Source organism: Pinus tabuliformis, chromosome 9 (genome assembly GCF_031772625.1).
Source record: "Pinus tabuliformis cultivar Carrire ecotype Pingquan chromosome 9, CPIR1, whole genome shotgun sequence".
Lineage (NCBI taxonomy): Eukaryota > Viridiplantae > Streptophyta > Pinopsida > Pinales > Pinaceae > Pinus > Pinus tabuliformis.
In genome coordinates, this window is record NC_142307.1 from 674,515,287 (window position 1) to 674,533,262 (window position 17,976).

General features: G+C 36.8%; 2 protein-coding genes across 11 annotated transcripts in view; both read left to right on the top strand.

Moving 5' to 3' along the window:
* Nucleotides 1–17,976, top strand: part of LOC149150458 (uncharacterized) — a 405,388-nt gene that overhangs the window by 240,073 nt on the left and 147,339 nt on the right. The window lies entirely within an intron of this gene.
* On the top strand, nucleotides 8,972–9,307 carry LOC149150459 (uncharacterized). The gene has a single exon (XM_089445608.1). It carries the CDS (start codon nucleotides 9,019–9,021, stop codon nucleotides 9,226–9,228), a length of 210 nt encoding a protein of 69 aa, XP_089301734.1. The 5' UTR covers nucleotides 8,972–9,018; the 3' UTR covers nucleotides 9,229–9,307.

Here is a 17,976-nt window from a genome sequence, read left to right on the forward strand (position 1 = left end):
ACGGGCACGTTGACCCCCCGGAACATGACACATTATATATATGTGTGTGTGTGTGTATAAATTTAGATATTTCTTACACAAATTCTCATTCATGATACAAATTCATTGATTCAAACATAGAACTTCATCTAGATGTAAGTTTTACAAAGTAACATTATGCATACAAACTATGTCACAGGGTTCGCCGAACTTGAAGGTTCAGGTTTGAAATTCAGCGAACCTGAAATCGAACCTGAACGAACATTAACGCGAATTTGAATGATTTTTTTTTAGGTTCGACGGTTTTTTTTGGCGGTTTTATTTGCCCGTTTACGAGAAAACCATGGGTCGCATACTGTTTTTCTGCAACGCTTCCCGCCAAAATGTTCTTTATAAACAATGGTGCTGGAAGGATTTGGCACAAGCTGTCGCCGGTCGGTCGAGTGCGTTTGATTGCGCTGTATGCTGTGCAGTGTGTTGAGGAGATCGCTGTGGTCTTGCTGCCGACACCTTGCAAGTTGTGTCACTGGCCCGTAAGCTGTAGCTTGTAGAATCATGATTTGGAATTTTGCTGCGCCTGCACCTCCGTTCGAGCTTCGACGTTGACACAGGTACTGTCGATCCTCTGCCATCTAGTCATATAAATTATAATAACGTTGCAATTCATATTTTAATATCATCTGATATCTGAGTCACGTGGGTTAGAAATTATATCTGGTCCAAACCGTATCACCAATGTCATATTCTTATAGGAGATGTAAGTCCCCTGCTGCAATTTCGAGTGCTTTACATCTTGCTAAAAATCTAGAACCATATTCTAAACAGGCTAAGGGCATTAATTGGGATTCGGCAGATGGCTATTGTGACCTGCGACGGCTGCTTCAGTCAAACTTTTAGGCTTCCAATCTCTAAATTAGGACCTGGACCCTTTTATCCCCTATTCATTTTCGTTTAATGAGAGCCTCTCAGTGGCAGAGCAGCCTACCAACCGAAATTGGTTATGTTGCAACATAGTCCTTTCTGATTTATCCTTGACTTCCTTGTTTTTTTTTAAATCTTCTAAAGGGGATTTGAATCACAGACTTCGTGTTTGTAAGCCATTGGCTGAGGCTCTGATCCATTGAGCTGCCAATAACCAACTCTGTTACATGATATATAAGATCAATTTCAAGGATGAATATGTTTCGTTCCCATTCTGTAGACTTGTAGTTTGTATCTCCAGGGACCAGGACACACTCTATTTCTTTTCTCATAAGAAATATAGTGATGTCACGATGCATTGCCTTCTGTTATGAGTTTCCTGTCTGGAATCTGAATAGCTGTTTGCTAGGGTCACCTTTCTGTCTTGGTAGTTGGATTGGCATAGTTCTTGCATATATGCCTTCATATGAAATAGCAACATTTGCATTATAATGTTCATTAATTCATTGCAAATATGCATTTCAGAGAAGCCTCTTATTTTCTACAGGTTTTATAAGCCAAATTAAAATGTAACGGGGAGAGGGTGGGTAGTTATTTTACAAGAAAAGTTTACCCCCAAAGGTTAGGTAGCAGGAGCGGATTGCTCTCAAGATTCAGAATGAAAATGAACAATTACATCTCTGAACATGGGAGTTTGCTTTATTTCTATTTTCTTCTGTTTGCTCCTGGTTCCATATTATGCGACATGAACTATCTAAATAGACATTTTAGCATTGTTATAGGTAGTGGCTGCACTATATATAATTTTAACCCTTTGGTAAGTATTGTTAGTGCCATAAGTGAGCTTCAGCTTGCTGAAAAATTCGAATCCAATAGTCTAGAGTGAAAATAGCTCTTTTGAAGTGACTGTAGCCCTTGGAGTATCTTAAAAAGTTCTATTTATTGCATGTCCCATTTAGCTCCAGCCTCCAGGTATGATTATCCAGTCATTATAGTTGTAAATACACAAACAAAATCGTGTCCATTGTGCTTTGGTAAAGTCAATGCTCCTGGGAGGTTTTATGAACCTGTTAAGCAAGTTGAAATGTAGATTTATATCTAGTCTCCATTGACCGAAAAACTGTTTCGGACTGATGAAAAACTATGACCCAGAATCGATACAATCCCTTGTGTTTATGAAAATTCAATGCTCCTGAGAGGTTTTATGAACTTGTTAAGCAAGCTGAAATGTAGATTTAGATCTAGTCTCCTCTGACCAAAACACTGTTTCAAACCGATGAAAAACTTCGACCCGGAATTCATACAGTCCCTTATGTCTACGAAAATTTGTCCTCTCCAATTCCTATTTGTATCATCGTGGTCGCAAGTGTTACTTAGTAAAGCATACATGTAATACATGTCACAGTTCTACAATCAATAGAATAGTCTCAACTTTTATTCTCTTTTCACAATAGTCAACCTTTTGCAAATGGATAATGGAAGTTTTACACACATTCTCCACGGTCACATCTTTTGCCCTTCTGTGGTCTCTTCTTTCATTTCTGTATCTTTCCTTTTGTATTAGTGGTTTGTTATTTCTTGCATTGAATTATGTGGTCTTAGTCAAATTCTGAGTCTGAGTCATATGCTTGAGTTTGTCACTTTATGAGTTTAAACAATAAGTTCCCAGGCTGCAAGCAGCAACGTTAGAGTGTCTCTAACTGTGTTTCTCTGAAGGGGCAACAAGTAGCTTGAAAGTGAATCTTTTTAGATCCTTTCCTCTTGCACTTTAGTAAAGTTTCCAACTAACTTAGGTCCTAAGACTGTTATAAACTTATAATGTTCTGTTTGCTGCTATCATAAACTCTAACACTTTGTTGGAACTTGGAATAACTCTCTTAGAAGTCCATTTATGATTTGACCCATATGCCCGCAGCCCAATCTAGGAAATATGCAATAGTCCTCCCCTTTCAACCATCCAAAAAACACACAAAAAATAAACTTTTATTTTCTGTTTTACAATCTGGAAATTTATAGCAGAAAATTATTTATTTCAGATTGCCATTTAAGTCTAATAAGCCCTCATTCACCCATTTCTGTTTATAAATATGGAATTTCCAGCTTCATATGTGAGTCTGTGACTTCAAATTTGTCCTTTGCTTAAAGAAATCTTGCTGTTATTCATCTTTATATAGGTTGAAATTTACATGTTTAAATCTGGGAATTTATGTGCCACAACTAAAAGTCTAAAACCCCAAAACCAGAGTTACATTCAATCTCACTAAATAGATATTAGAGACTGAGAAGTAAAAGAAAATTGTGCTTGTTTGAGGATTGGCATTCAATCTCACTAAATAGAGAATGAGAAGTAAAAGAAAATTGTGCAAAACCATGTATCCTAGGAGGCAGGACCTAGTATGATTCAATAGATTTTTTTAATTCTTACTTTTTAATCAAAATATCAAGTTTTATTTATATTTGAATTTCACTATTTTATCATTTATTTAAATTTTAATCTTAATATGCCATTGCCAACAAAAATGCAGACATATTTGTCATGGCACCTCTAAAGTCAACGGCAGAAGGATGGAAATATGTAGAGAAATTGGACAGGCCTCATGGGAGGCATTTGAAATGCAAGCTATGTAATAATGAGTTTTTTGGATCTTTAACTAGAGTCATGGACCACTTACTTTGTGTCACTAATGGCAAAGGAGGTGGCATTGAAGGTTGCAAGAATGTGTCTGCAGAGCTCAAGGAGACACTTCAGAAAGATTATGACAATATACAAAAGGCTAAGAAAACAAATGAAAACAAAAGACAACGTGTTCAAACAGAAATTACAATGAATTACAATTCATTTTCTGCACTTTCTTCAAGCACGGTTGGTGTTGGGAGTTCATCTTAGTCAAAGATCGGTAAATCAAGTTGGACAGCTACATTTCTCTTTGGAAGCCCATGCAGAAACAAGAAGTTTATGATGCTGTAGCTGATATGTTTTTTGAATCTGCAATTCCATTTAATGTGGCAAGAAGCCCTTACTTCATCAATGCGTGTAAGATGATGACAGGTTTTGGTAAAGGATATGTCCCTCCTAGTTCGGAGACTATAAGGACCACTCTTTTGAAGAGGTCAAAAGAAAGAGTTACAAACAATTTGCAGAAGATCAAAGACTCTTGGAAGGAAACAAGGTGCACAATTTTATCAGATGGTTGGTCAGATATGAATCATAGACCTCTTATTAATGTGTTGGTTTACTGCCCTAAAGGGGTACTTTTTTTGAAAGTAGTTGATGCATCAGGGAATAAGAAGACCTCTGAATTTATTTTCAAGATTTTAGAGGAAGCTATTCTTGAGTTTGGAGAAGAAAATGTGGTCTAGGTTATAACTAATAGTGCTTCAAATTGTGTCAGAGCAGGAAAAATGATCATGGATAAATACAGAAAAATATATTGGGCACCTTGTGCTGCTCATTGTCTTGACTTATTGTTAAATGACTTGGCAAAGTTTCCATGGATTAACGAGACAGTTCGGAGGGGGAAACAAATTTCTCACTTCATATTTAACCATCAACTCACATTGAGCTTGTACAGGAATAATGCATCTAGAGAGTTGCTCAGGTCTTGTGACACTAGGTTTGCCACATATTATATTACTATCAAAAGGCTAGTTGAAGAAAAAGGGAGTATAAGAGGTGTTTTTTGCAACAATGAGTGGGAAAAGTCTCATCTTTCAAAAGAAGCTAAAGGAAAGGAGTTGGAACAGGTGATTTTAGGGAATGCTTTTTGGGACAATGCTCAGAAGGTCTTAAAAGTATGTGAACCAATTGTTGATATGCTTCGCATGGTTGATAGTGATACCCCTTCCATGGGTTTTGTTTATGAGGGCTGTTGGGTGAAACTATGTTCGTTTAATTCCGTTGTAGTACCTACCCAACCATTTAATTTATCAATCCGAGGTTCGTAGACTTACGAGACACATGCACTATATATGCAGGACTGAAGTGGAACTAATCTAATCTAATCTAAATTACTGAAATCAAATTAAAGCATTGAAACACTAACTAGGAAAGCAGGAAATTGCATAAAGGAAAATAAATACAACATGTGAAGAAGTGAATGGCAAACAACATATGTGAGCTCACAAAAATAAAACTATGTCAAATTATATTACAAGAACTAAATTACAAATCAAGAAAGAATCAAAGTTAATCTCCATTCTCTATTATTCATTATTCACCCCAATGAAGAGAGAGCACTCTCTTATATACATGAAGAAGATAACCTTTCCATAATTACATATCAAATATTCTCTCAAGCACTCTCAACTAGTTTCCCATTATTACAAGATATCATCGCACAAATCTCTCAACCATGATCCCACAAATCTCTCATATCTTGGATAAGATATGTCTTCATGATTTTCTCCTTAGGATAAGATATGCTTCCATGATTTTCTCCTTAGGATAGGATATGCCTCCATGATTTTCTCGATACGCCTCCATGATTTTCTCGATATGCCTCCATGATTTTCTCCGTAGAAAAAGGCTTGCATAATTATCTCCTTGATATGGTGGAGGAGATATTAATTCTTCACATATTTCCTACATCACAAAACTCACATATTCTTGAGATATATATATATATAAAATATGTACATTTTCTAATAATTAATCATAAATTCACTTATAATACAAAAAATGAATAAAATGGAAAATAAGAAGGTTAAACCCAAGTGTATGTAGGAAAGTGATATGATAACAGGTTAATGGAATGATGAAATGTAAGGAAAAAGGTGGATGAAAATATGACATTTCTGAGTCCCAACATCCTCCCCAACTGAACTTGTTGCATGTCCTCATGCAACCATGCATGGGTATCTTTTAAGAACATTTGGCATATTGAACTTTGGCTTTACATAATGATGTCTTAAATATTTCCAGGATATGTGAGAGGCATTGGTAACAATTTACATTTTCTTATGGTTGGTTCTTGTGTGACAACCATGAATATGGTTGGTTCTTGTGTGACAACCATGAATACAAAGAATGTTGGTTCTTGTGTTAACAACATTCATTTCATTTTCTGTTCTCTTTTCTTCAATAATGTAAACATTCACTGGAAATCATAATGTGCATAAGAAAGCCTTTTTTGTAATATTAATAAAGCATGCCAATATTGCGTATGAAACAAAGTGCAACAAAGTATCATTGGAAAATAAATGTTGGTGAATGGTAAATGGAGTGATAGTGGTGAAGAAATGGAATCATGGAAGTGAATATGTAGTGAATGTAGTTCTCCCCCCCCCTCAACTGAATTTGTTGCATGTCCGCATGCAACTTAACGTGGCGCATGAAAGGAAATGTAGCATGGTGAGGGAATTTTCCAAAATATTCAAGTTAGCATATAAGGAATTGCATGATTAAAGATTAGAAAACAACATACCTCTACTTACCCAAGAATGATGAAGTATGCAATAGGAATGTAGCTGCTGCTGCTGGATCGGGAAAATGTGACTGATGTAACCGGATCCTGGAGAATGAAGGAATCTGAACTGCTGATGCTGAATCATGGAAAATGTGACTGATGTAACTGGATCCTGGAGAATGAAGGAATCTGAACTGCTGATGCTGAATCATGGAAAAGATAAAAGCTGAAAGTGGTACTGTGGTACTCTCATAGATCAGAATGCATGCTGCTGTAACTGCTGAGGGAGTCATGAAAAAGTGTATAGTCTTCACCCGCTACAAACCCGATGGTACAATTCTAAACATGCGAATGAATGTGTCGATGTCGAGCATGAATAGAAATCATTGGATTACCGGCCATTGATGTATGCCATTAACCAATGCGAGGCAACTCACCATTGATGTCAATGAGTGCCAAGGTACCGGAGTACATCTTGCGAAGTGCGAATGGATGTGTCGAGGTCGAACCACTTGCGAGATCTGATGATCAAGGGACATTGATGTATTCCCATGATCGCCAGCGAGAGAGCTTGCCATTAAGGCATGCAAGCCTCTAGGTACTCAAAATGAACTCTAGTCTATTTCCCAGATAAGGTGCTGGTGTCGATGGGGCAAGACTTGTTGAAAGGTGGGCCTTAAGGAATCCCACATCAGTCAACGCGAGTTTGTACAAAAAGATTTGGTAGGACTATAAATAGAAAGAACTCACGGACAAGCAGTGTGGATCAGCATGGCTAGGAAATCAAGGTAATGTGATCATGGAAAGGGAATGAGTTTTATTCAGAAGGCAAACTAGAAGGAAAAACTAAACTGAAAAGGATAAATGGATGTATGCGATTCAGAAAAATAGGCGTGCATGAAGTTGTGAAAGATAAGGAAATGGAAGATGGGCTGCAACACAAGGATGGTCTAGGTATGTGGAAGGAAAAAGGGAAGTAATCATGACGCAAAAGGTGTGTAGTGGAAAATGTCATGATATGTGCAGTGAAGAATTTGTTCCTTCAAGCGTCCAATGATGCATGTTTCATTGTGATTTGGAAAAATCACTTTGCATACTCTGAAAAACTTAGCACCATTCCTGCATAAAAATTGTCATCTTCGTGTGCCATCTCCATCGATCATTCCTGTATGAAGTGACTCAAAAACAAATTAGCGCATTTCAAGAATTTACAAAATGTCCATTTTTTAATTATTTTCCGAAATAACTCTAATTGTGGATGAAAAAGGTGTCGCATCGTAATGTTGAGCTTTCTGCATAAGCTTCTCGTTGACCTACACATAACACCAATCTCATTTCACTTGTTAGTATATCTAACTTTTGCCCATAAATTCACAAAAAAAGTCCAACATACTTTAATTTCCCCCCAACTAAAAATATTGCATGTCCCCATGCAATGTATTCATTGATTGTGCAATTACTTTTTCAAAATGTTTTTATTGGTGTGCACAAAAAATTGATTTAAAACATTGGAAAAGGCTTTTGTATCGTTTTGGGGAAGTAGTTGGTGTTATGAAGTTTGATGTAAATGAATGAGGGCAAAATTTTTTTATTTTTGTTTTTATTTTTATTTTTAATTTTTATTTTTAATTTTTTTTTATTTTTTTAGGTAAGCGTTCTAAAAATAATGATTATATAAATCAAAGAGCTGTCTTTTGTTCTTAAATTTCACAGGACCATATATATTTTAAACCAAAGCAGTGCGAATATGGAAAATCTCTTTACCGCTTTGCTTCAACTCGAGCCATCTCAGCAATCACAGTGTACCCAGCCACTGTAATGAGGGTAGTTTATCCAAGCAGACTGTCTATAAATATGTGGTCGAACCTGTAGTGTACAATCTATGAATAGGACATTAGTCAAAGGACAGTTTGCTTCTACGTTGTCCTGCCAAACTACAACAAAAAGTAGCATCAATAAAACGCATTCCATCTGGCACAAAAGCTACTTATCCTGAAGCACTAAATGCATGTATAGAAGAACTGTAAAAGCACAGAATCCAAAACGCAGCAATCGCTCATCAATGAGGAGAGTTCCGCCGAAATATTTCAGAAAAAGCATTTGCAATTGCGAAAGGAAGGAATAATAACGACATGCACATTTCAGTTTGCAAGCCCTTTGGTTCGGCACACAATGCTCTGTACACAAAATATCAGACAATCTGTACACAATCTTCATGTTCCTACAGCTTCACGCTCCTTTCAATCTGTAAAGCCAGCCAATTATAATTTGTACAATCGTATATGGGTATAGAACACAGAGCTTGGTACAGAATCCATCAAAAACTCAATGGAGAAACCAGAAATAAAATCCCTTCTCAAAAAGTGGGGCAAGAGAAAATCCAGTAATTTACCATGTTCTTCATCTTAAGGTTAGCCTCCTTTGCTCAACGAAACATGCATATGACAAATAAGCAAAGGCCGTGCTAGGCTAGCCTAGGCCCAGCAAATTAAAAAAAAATTCGAAATCTTCATGTCTTCACACTTTGAAAATTTGATTTACATATGCATTTCCATATTTCCATTGCCATTAAGATAGTGCGTTTCACTTGGCCTAAGTTCTGAGTTTGAATCTCAAGATTTCCAATGCTCCTGGTTTTTTTATGCTTGATTTGCACTGACAGAAATTTCCGATTCCCGCGTGAAAACAATTTGGGATCATCCAAAAACGAGATATGGACAAACTGAAAGATGGACAGTATTCAAAAGACGAGGTAGAAATTTTGCAGAAACCAAAGTTCAGAATTGTTGAAGATGACTCCAAACCTGTTTTAAAAGATCCTCTTCTGCGGTCTAATCCAATTGAAACAGAGCAAGCAGTTCTTTGGTTGCCTCCATTTGATCCCAAACCAAAGAGATATAGTGGGGAGATGGACGTTTCATAAGGCTATATCTGTCACCAGTCGTGCATTTTAGGACTAATTTTGTACATGACGTGCAAATTGAAACATGCTTTCAATGATAAATAAGCAATACCAATATGTAAGAGTTTCCCACAAATAGCATCTCAATATAGAGCTCTGGTGTGAATGCAAGTTATCAAGAGGGTAGCCAAATTTCTTAAGAATCGGAACACAAAGGTTTGAGCAAGCAATCTCCTGTCATGAAAATTAGATTTTCGGTCTAAAAAAAACAGTATAGACAACCCCATAATCCTTTCGGTGCCAGTTTGATCGAGGATACTTGAATTTCGAAGGCGAGCTAAAAATTAATTTAGACGGACAAAGTTTCAGAGATGGGTGTCGTTCGTTTGCGGTTAGCTCAATTTGGATGCAGTGATCGACCATTTTACCGGATAGTTGTCGTTGACAGCAGGGTACCCTGCGATGGAAACATTTGGAAGTTTTGGGGTATTACAATCCCTTGCCAGGAAAGGATGGAGGGAAGCGCATGGGTCTCAATTTTGACAGAGCCAAGTACTGGCGGTCTGTTGGAGCTCAACCCTCTTATCCAGTTTAGCGTCTTCTCTTCAGAGCAGGACTGTTGCCACCTCCACCAATGCTAGCAATGCTGCGCATACACAGGAACTGCCTTGCCTTTGTAGGGATAAAATATTGATACAACACCAAAAATCGATGATGATAACAAGATTTTGATAGAAAATCTGCCCAAGGCAATAGTAGGATCATGTGGGTAAATGTAGATGGCGATGTCTCTTTTGTTTTTTATTAGCAGATAGAGCCATTATGCCTGGAATCCCGATACAGAAATTCAAACAGTGCCATCACGAGATCCTTCAAATGGCTGCCATGTTCTCCGCCGGAGGCCATGATCTCAATGGGAAACGAAAGGGGATTATGGCTCAGGCAATCTGATCCGGAAACCTTGAAAGTATTCTGCAGGAGGTTTTCTGATAAAGTTCCATGGCAAAGCGAGAACAGTATCGGAGCCATTGCGAGCAAAGTGTTAGACTGCAGATTCGGCGCGCGGAGAAGGCCCGGAAACCTAAATCGCAAAAGTGATGTGTGGGTGGGAGGATGTTGGGCCCTGATAGGGTTGGCAAGCGGAATATGGCCAAGGCTCTAACAGAGGCTGTTTACGGATCTCATGACAAGTTGATACCAGTATCGATCTCTAGGCAAAATAGTCCCAATCTTTGATGGCGGATTTGAGTGGGGATGCAAAAAAAAACAATTTTTTTTTTTTTTTTTTTTTTTTTTTATTATTATATTTTTTATTTATTTATATATATATATATTTTTTGTTATTTTTATTATTAACAGTCTAGAGAATGAAATTAACAAAAAAAATGGTTAGTTTTAATTTTTTTTTTTTTTTTAATCAAATGGACACAAAGATTCGCATATTGAAAGATATTTTTGATGAAGCATATTGCAAAACATTTATTTATTCCTGAAATTGGTCGCCTAAATCATCCCTATTTTCTGATCCTCAAGATCGTACAAAGACGCAGGAGGAGAGCATACTTATTCTAAGCAAAACTGAAACCTATTTTCTGATCCTCGAGATCGTACAAAGACGCAGGAGGAGAGCATACTTATTCTAAGTAAAAGCAGAACTGAAAATGAAAGCAAAAGCTAAATCTGAAAGCCTACCTACTCTATACTAATTAGAATTTACAAATTAGTTACGTGTAGTTAAACTTCCAATGAAGCCATTCACGTAGCAGTAGCAACAATAGATTCAATAGCAATTTGTCAAATGAAAAATGACAATATTCGAGAGTGGATGAGTCTAGTTGTTGTAACTGCAAATTAACTAAAAAATTAAAAGATGAATCTAATCTAGTACTTACCTGGAACCATTGTTCGATGAAGCTTTGATAAGCACAGTTACTCTCACTCAGATTATGCTGTAATTCATGTTCTTCTTCTCCGATCTGCTGCTCTTCTTCCTCGATCTCCTGTTCGAATGGTTGTTCGCCATCAGATACGCAGGATTCTTCAGATGTTGAATCTTCATTTATTTCTTGGGGAGTAGTTGAACTTTCAATTTTTTGTCAAGATCTCCTTTTCCAGGGAAGAAGAGATTCCAACTTCTGCAAGGATCTGAGTGAGTAGTTCCAAGCTGACACTCATTGAAAGGAAAAAACAAATAAAAATCAGCACACTAAAAACAAAAGACCACAGAAATAATCTTGAATTCAATACTTCAATTAAACCCTCTTACAAGGATCTGCTCATTAATTGAGTAATTGAATGCTTCAATTATAACCATGAACCATGAATTCATCACACATTCTTCACAGTTGCGAAAATCAAACACACCTGCAGAAATCAAAATTCACACTTGCATAAATGTAAACACACCCTACATGCCCTGATCCATAAGAGGTCGAGCCCATTACGGTATCTCGAATGCGATGCGTAGGCTGTTCCCCACGTCTTACCGCATTTAACACCTCGGAGTTAGGAACATGTCTAAACACACTTGCAGAAAAATCAAACTAAACTTCAATCCATCGTGCCTCCCCGGCAACGGCGCCAAAATGTTGGGTGAAACTATGTTCGTTTAATTCCGTTGTAGTACCTACCCAACCATTTAATTTAACAATCCGAGGTCCGTAGACTTACGAGACACATGCACTATATATGCAGGACTGAAGTGGAACTAATCTAATCTAATCTAAATTACTGAAATCAAATTAAAGCATTGAAACACTAACTAGGAAAGCAGGAAATTGCATAAAGGAAAATAAATACAACATGTGAAGAAGTGAATGGCAAACAACATATGTGAGCTCACAAAAATAAAACTATGTCAAATTATATTACAAGAACTAAATTACAAATCAAGAAAGAATCAAAGTTAATCTCCATTCTCTATTATTCATTATTCACCCCAATGAAGAGAGAGCACTCTCTTATATACATGAAGAAGATAACCTTTCCATAATTACATATCAAATATTCTCTCAAGCACTCTCAACTAGTTTCCCATTATTACAAGATATCATCGCACAAATCTCTCAACCATGATCCCACAAATCTCTCATATCTTGGATAAGATATGTCTTCATGATTTTCTCCTTAGGATAAGATATGCTTCCATGATTTTCTCCTTAGGATAGGATATGCCTCCATGATTTTCTCGATATGCCTCCATGATTTTCTCCGTAGAAAAAGGCTTGCATAATTATCTCCTTGATATGGTGGAGGAGATATTAATTCTTCACATATTTCCTACATCACAAAACTCACATATTCTTGAGATATATATATAAAAATATGTACATTTTCTAATAATTAATCATAAATTCACTTATAATACAAAAATGAATAAAATGGAAAATAAGAAGGTTAAACCCAAGTGTATGTAGGAAAGTGATATGATAACAGGTTAATGGAATGATGAAATGTAAGGAAAAAGGTGGATGAAAATATGACATTTCTGAGTCCCAACATCCTCCCCAACTGAACTTGTTGCATGTCCTCATGCAACCATGCATGGGTATCTTTTAAGAACATTTGGCATATTGAACTTTGGCTTTACATAATGATGTCTTAAATATTTCCAGGATATGTGAGAGGCATTGGTAACAATTTACATTTTCTTATGGTTGGTTCTTGTGTGACAACCATGAATATGGTTGGTTCTTGTGTGACAACCATGAATACAAAGAATGTTGGTTCTTGTGTTAACAACATTCATTTCATTTTCTGTTCTCTTTTCTTCAATAATGTAAACATTCACTGGAAATCATAATGTGCATAAGAAAGCCTTTTTTGTAATATTAATAAAGCATGCCAATATTGCGTATGAAACAAAGTGCAACAAAGTATCATTGGAAAATAAATGTTGGTGAATGGTAAATGGAGTGATAGTGGTGAAGTAATTCCGGCACATGTAATAGATTTTTTTTTTCCTGCTCTTTTTCAATTGAAAAACACAAAAAAAAAAAAAAAAAAAATAATAATAATAATATTCTAATAATAACAAAAAAAAAAAAAAAAAAAAACACAAAACATAAAATAAAAAGAAAAAATAAATAATAAATAATAATTGCCCTCATTTATTCATACCCTCACTACTTGTTCCCTAACAAATACAATGCTTTTTCAAATGTTTTAAATGAATTTTTCTGCAAGCCACTAAAAACATTTTGAAACAAGTATTGCACAATCAATGAGTACATTGCATGGGGACATGCAATAATTTTAGTTGGGGGGAAATCAAAGTATGTTGGATTTTTTGTGAATTTATGGGCAAAAGTAGGATGTATATACTAACAAGTGAAATGAGATTGGTGTTATGTGTAGGACAACGAGAAGCTTATGCAGAAAGCTCAACATTACGATGCGACACCTTTTTCATCCACAATTAGAGTTATTTCGGAAAATAATAAAAAAAAAATGGACATTTTGTAAATTCTTGAAATGCGCTAATTTGTTTTTGAGTCACTTCATACAGGAATGATCGATGGAGATGGCACACGAAGATGACAATTTTTATGCAGGAATGGTGCTAAGTTTTTCAGAGTATGCAAAGTGATTTTTCCAAATCACAATGAAACATGCATCATTGAACGCTTGAAGGAAACAAATTCTTCACTGCACATATCATGACATTTTCCACTACACACCTTTTGCGTCATGATTACTTCCCTTTTTCCTTCCACATATCTAGACCATCCTTGTGTTGCAGCCCATCTTCCATTTCCTTATCTTTCACGACTTCATGCACGCCTATTTTTCTGAATCGCATACATCCATTTATCCTTTTCAGTTTGCCTTTTGAATAAAACTCATTCCCTTTCCATGATCACATTACCTTGATTTCCTAGCCATGTTGATCCACACTGCTTGTCCGTGAGTTCTTTCTATTTATAGTCCTACCAAATCTTTTTGTACAAACTTGCGTTGACTGATGTGGGATTCCTTAAGGCCCACCTTTCAACAAGTCTTGCCCCATCGACACCAGCACCTTATCTGGGAAATAGACTAGAGTTCATTTTGAGTACCTAGAGGCTTGCATGCCTTAATGGCAAGCTCTCTCGCTGGCGATCATGGGAATACATCAATGTCCCTTGATCATCAGATCTTGCAAGTGGCTCGACCTCGACACATCCATTCGCACTTCGCAAGATGTACTCCGGTACCTTGGCACTCATTGACATCAATGGTGAGTTGCCTCGCATTGGTTAACGGCATACATCAATGGCCGGTAATCCAATGATTTCTATTCATGCTCGACATCGACACATTCATTCGCATGTTTAGAATTGTACCATCAGGTTCGTAGCGGGTGAAGACTATACACTTTTTCATGACTCCCTCAGCAGTCACAGAAGCCATTGCAAAATCTTTTAATAATGAGGAAAATGAGTACATTGCAATATGGGAGATGATTGATGAAAGATGGAAGATGTTGCATAGTCCTTTACATGCAACAGCTTGTTATTTGGATCCTAGACTCTTTGGGATAGAAAGAACAAATGATGCAGAAGTCATGAATGGCCTTTATGATGCAGTTGAACGGTTGGTCCCTGATCTAGAAGAATGCAGGAGAATTAGAGAGTAGCTCCGAGCATACATGTTGGAAGAGGGAATATGTGCAAGGTCTAGTGCAGTACAAGATAGGCCCAATATTCCTCCAAGGAGATGGTGGCAGTTTTATGGATCAGAGACTCCTGAATTGCAACGTTTTGCAGTTCCTATTTTGAGCCAGGGATCTAGTGCCTCTGCTTGTGAAAGGAACTGGAGTAGCTTTAACCATATCCAGTCCAAGAAAAGAAACAAATTATTGTCTACAAGGTTGGAAGACCTTGTTTATGTTCGCAGTAATTTGAAGTTGGCCTTGAGTAGTGTGGCCAAAGATGCATCTAGTTCCTCCTAGCCATGGTTTGATGCTGATCTAGAGCCAGAAGAAGATGATATTAGCACTGATGGTGACTCACTAGATGAGCCAAATGTTGGAATTCCATCTATTGATGACTTTGATGATCACCATTCTAGTGCCTTTACTATGCCATCTGTACATGATGATTGAGAGCTTTTTGATCATTCTAGTAGGCCATAAGTATAGATTATCTATGTTTTTGAATTTCCTAGAACAATTTTATGGATTATAACTACTTGGCAATGGTCCTTATGACTTCCTTATTATATTAGCATTGATGGTGACTCACTAGATGAGCCAAATGATGGAATTCCATGTGTTGATGACTTTGATGATATTTAAAATTTTGAATTTTGAAGATGTCCTACAATGAGTTCTTAATATAGTTGTATTGTAATGTGTATGTTTAAATTTTGATCCTGTTTTGATTATGTGATTTTTTAAAAGATTACTAATATCTGACATTCATTTAAATTTTGAAGACTGAAAATTATGTCATTTCTTTTTGCAAACTACTATTGTGTATGTTTACATTTAACTAGATGTTAGAATGATTACATTATTCATGTATGTTTACTAATAAGAATTTGTATTCATGTGTTTATGGATTGATTTTGAATTTTCTATTATTTTGTCATATATATATATAAATTATATATATTGAAAAATATGTATAGTCGAACCTAATGCCGAACCTTATTCGAACCTGATCGGAAAATTCGAATTCGAATCGAACTTAATCGTTGTCGAACTCGAACCGTGTGACATAGCATACAAATACAATTGTGATATTGATCAATGATCCAATAGGAGAAAGACAAGATGCTACAATTTTTTCATTAAATCATCAAAATCAAAATGTGTTACATAGGTAGTAGCAATGCCAATGGCAAATAGAAATAGCAAATACAAAACAACTACAAGCCTCAAGGCAGTAGGTAGCTCATGAGTCATCAATCATCATCATCAAAATCAGCATCACTGTTATCATCATGGTGTTGAATCCATTTCCACCATCAAAAAAACGATTTAAACAATCCCACATTCGGATTTCTTGAAGAATTTCTCACCAGAATTTGGCGAGAAATTTGCCTAATGGGCAAAATTTTGGCCTCGTTAAACAATGCCTTATTATTGTATTGGTAGTTAGGAGAAAATACTTAATTCCTCATAAAGAGAATAATAATATTTTATTGTAACAAAAGTTCCTTACCTCATTTGTATAAAGGAAGGACTACCTCATTTGAATTCATGGTTGGATCACAAGAGCATTCCGATGTTTGAAGATTAATGGAGACATCTTTTAAGACTAAATTTCGTGGAGGGTTTTCTTCGTGTGGTGTAAATATTTTTCCTGTTTCCTGATATATCTTTGGATGTATACATTTCTAACTATTCTTGGTGATTAGTAAGATTATGCTAAGGCTAACAATTTTTGCCATCGAAGCGTTGATACGCCACATGGAAGTAGCCAGCTAGGGGAAGACCCTGGTTGAGTTTCTTTGCTTACAAGTGGGTCAATCCAAACAATTGGACCATCTCTAAATGGGAGCTCTAAATTGTGTAGGATCTCATATTCACCACACAAAGATTGAAGGCTGGAGACACCACTCAAAAGAAAGGTCTCTCAACGGATCTGAAAGCTATCAAGAAGGTTAAGCAACAATGGGGGCAATTTTTGTCCCAGACCAAACCCACTCCCTTGAATCTAGCCAACGATATCAACTTAAGAGGATCTCATTTTACCACACAGTTCACCTTGTCTCTATTGCCCTTGAAGGATATTCGCATTAGTATTCAAGAACCTCCATCACCTTATTTCTTTTATGAAAACCCCAAAGTCTAAACAATGTTTCACTAAGGCTACAATTGACATTACATTATGCTCTTCTTGACCAAGCCCTAATGAGGCTAATAGGAAAGCCTCCCTTGAAGATGGAGGAGAGCTAGCCTAAAGAGACAAGATTGTTTATTTTTCCTAGTACTTCGAATCAGGGGTCTATCTAATCACGATCATAAACACACTAAAATGCATACAACTCTAGGCACTTTTCACGATGGAAATGTAACAGTAGTGAATCAACAAAATACACAAGAATTTAGGTGACCCAAAACTTGATTTTATTACTCCTTTAATAAATCAAACATAGGGCTCCCACACCAGGGCTTATGGCCATTACAAAGCCCTGATACAAGGAAAAATAGGGCTTGAAATCAGTAATGTTTGATTGTCAATCTGCCCAATAACAAATCTTAACTTGCTGTAGCTAGCCTTCATCCCTTTCAGTCCACTTCTCTTGAACACCTGGTAGGTCGTTTGTGTTACCCACCATTTTGTGGGTGATATCCCTAGATTTTTTTTCTTTCTAGAAGGTGGTCCTTAGCCGACAACCAACAACCCCTTACAGCCACCAACTAGCTTGTTGTGCCATTTCTCCACCACTTGAGCTAGCCATGTGGTCCCTCACCCATATGTCATGGTCGTATGTTTGAAGGTGGGCCTCCCAAACCTGAAGGTATGCCTTGTCATTTGGTAATTGAGTATTATAGTTTACTTATCATGGAAACTTTTGGGCATGGATTAATGGGGGGATTTGGCAGAAAGAGTGGGTTAGGTCTGTGCTCTTGTCCCCTAGACCTCTTTTGGATGTTAACCTTGGACCCTAGTCCCGTGGGATCTCTTTTACTGACCTTTGGGATTTAGGGATGGTACTTCATGGGAAACCCTGATTTTGGTTGTGTGGTCCCGCTCTCTCATCCACATATATCACTCCCCTTTTGCTCATTATAATCCCATTCATCATTGCTCCCACCTGGGTCCACATTCCTCCACT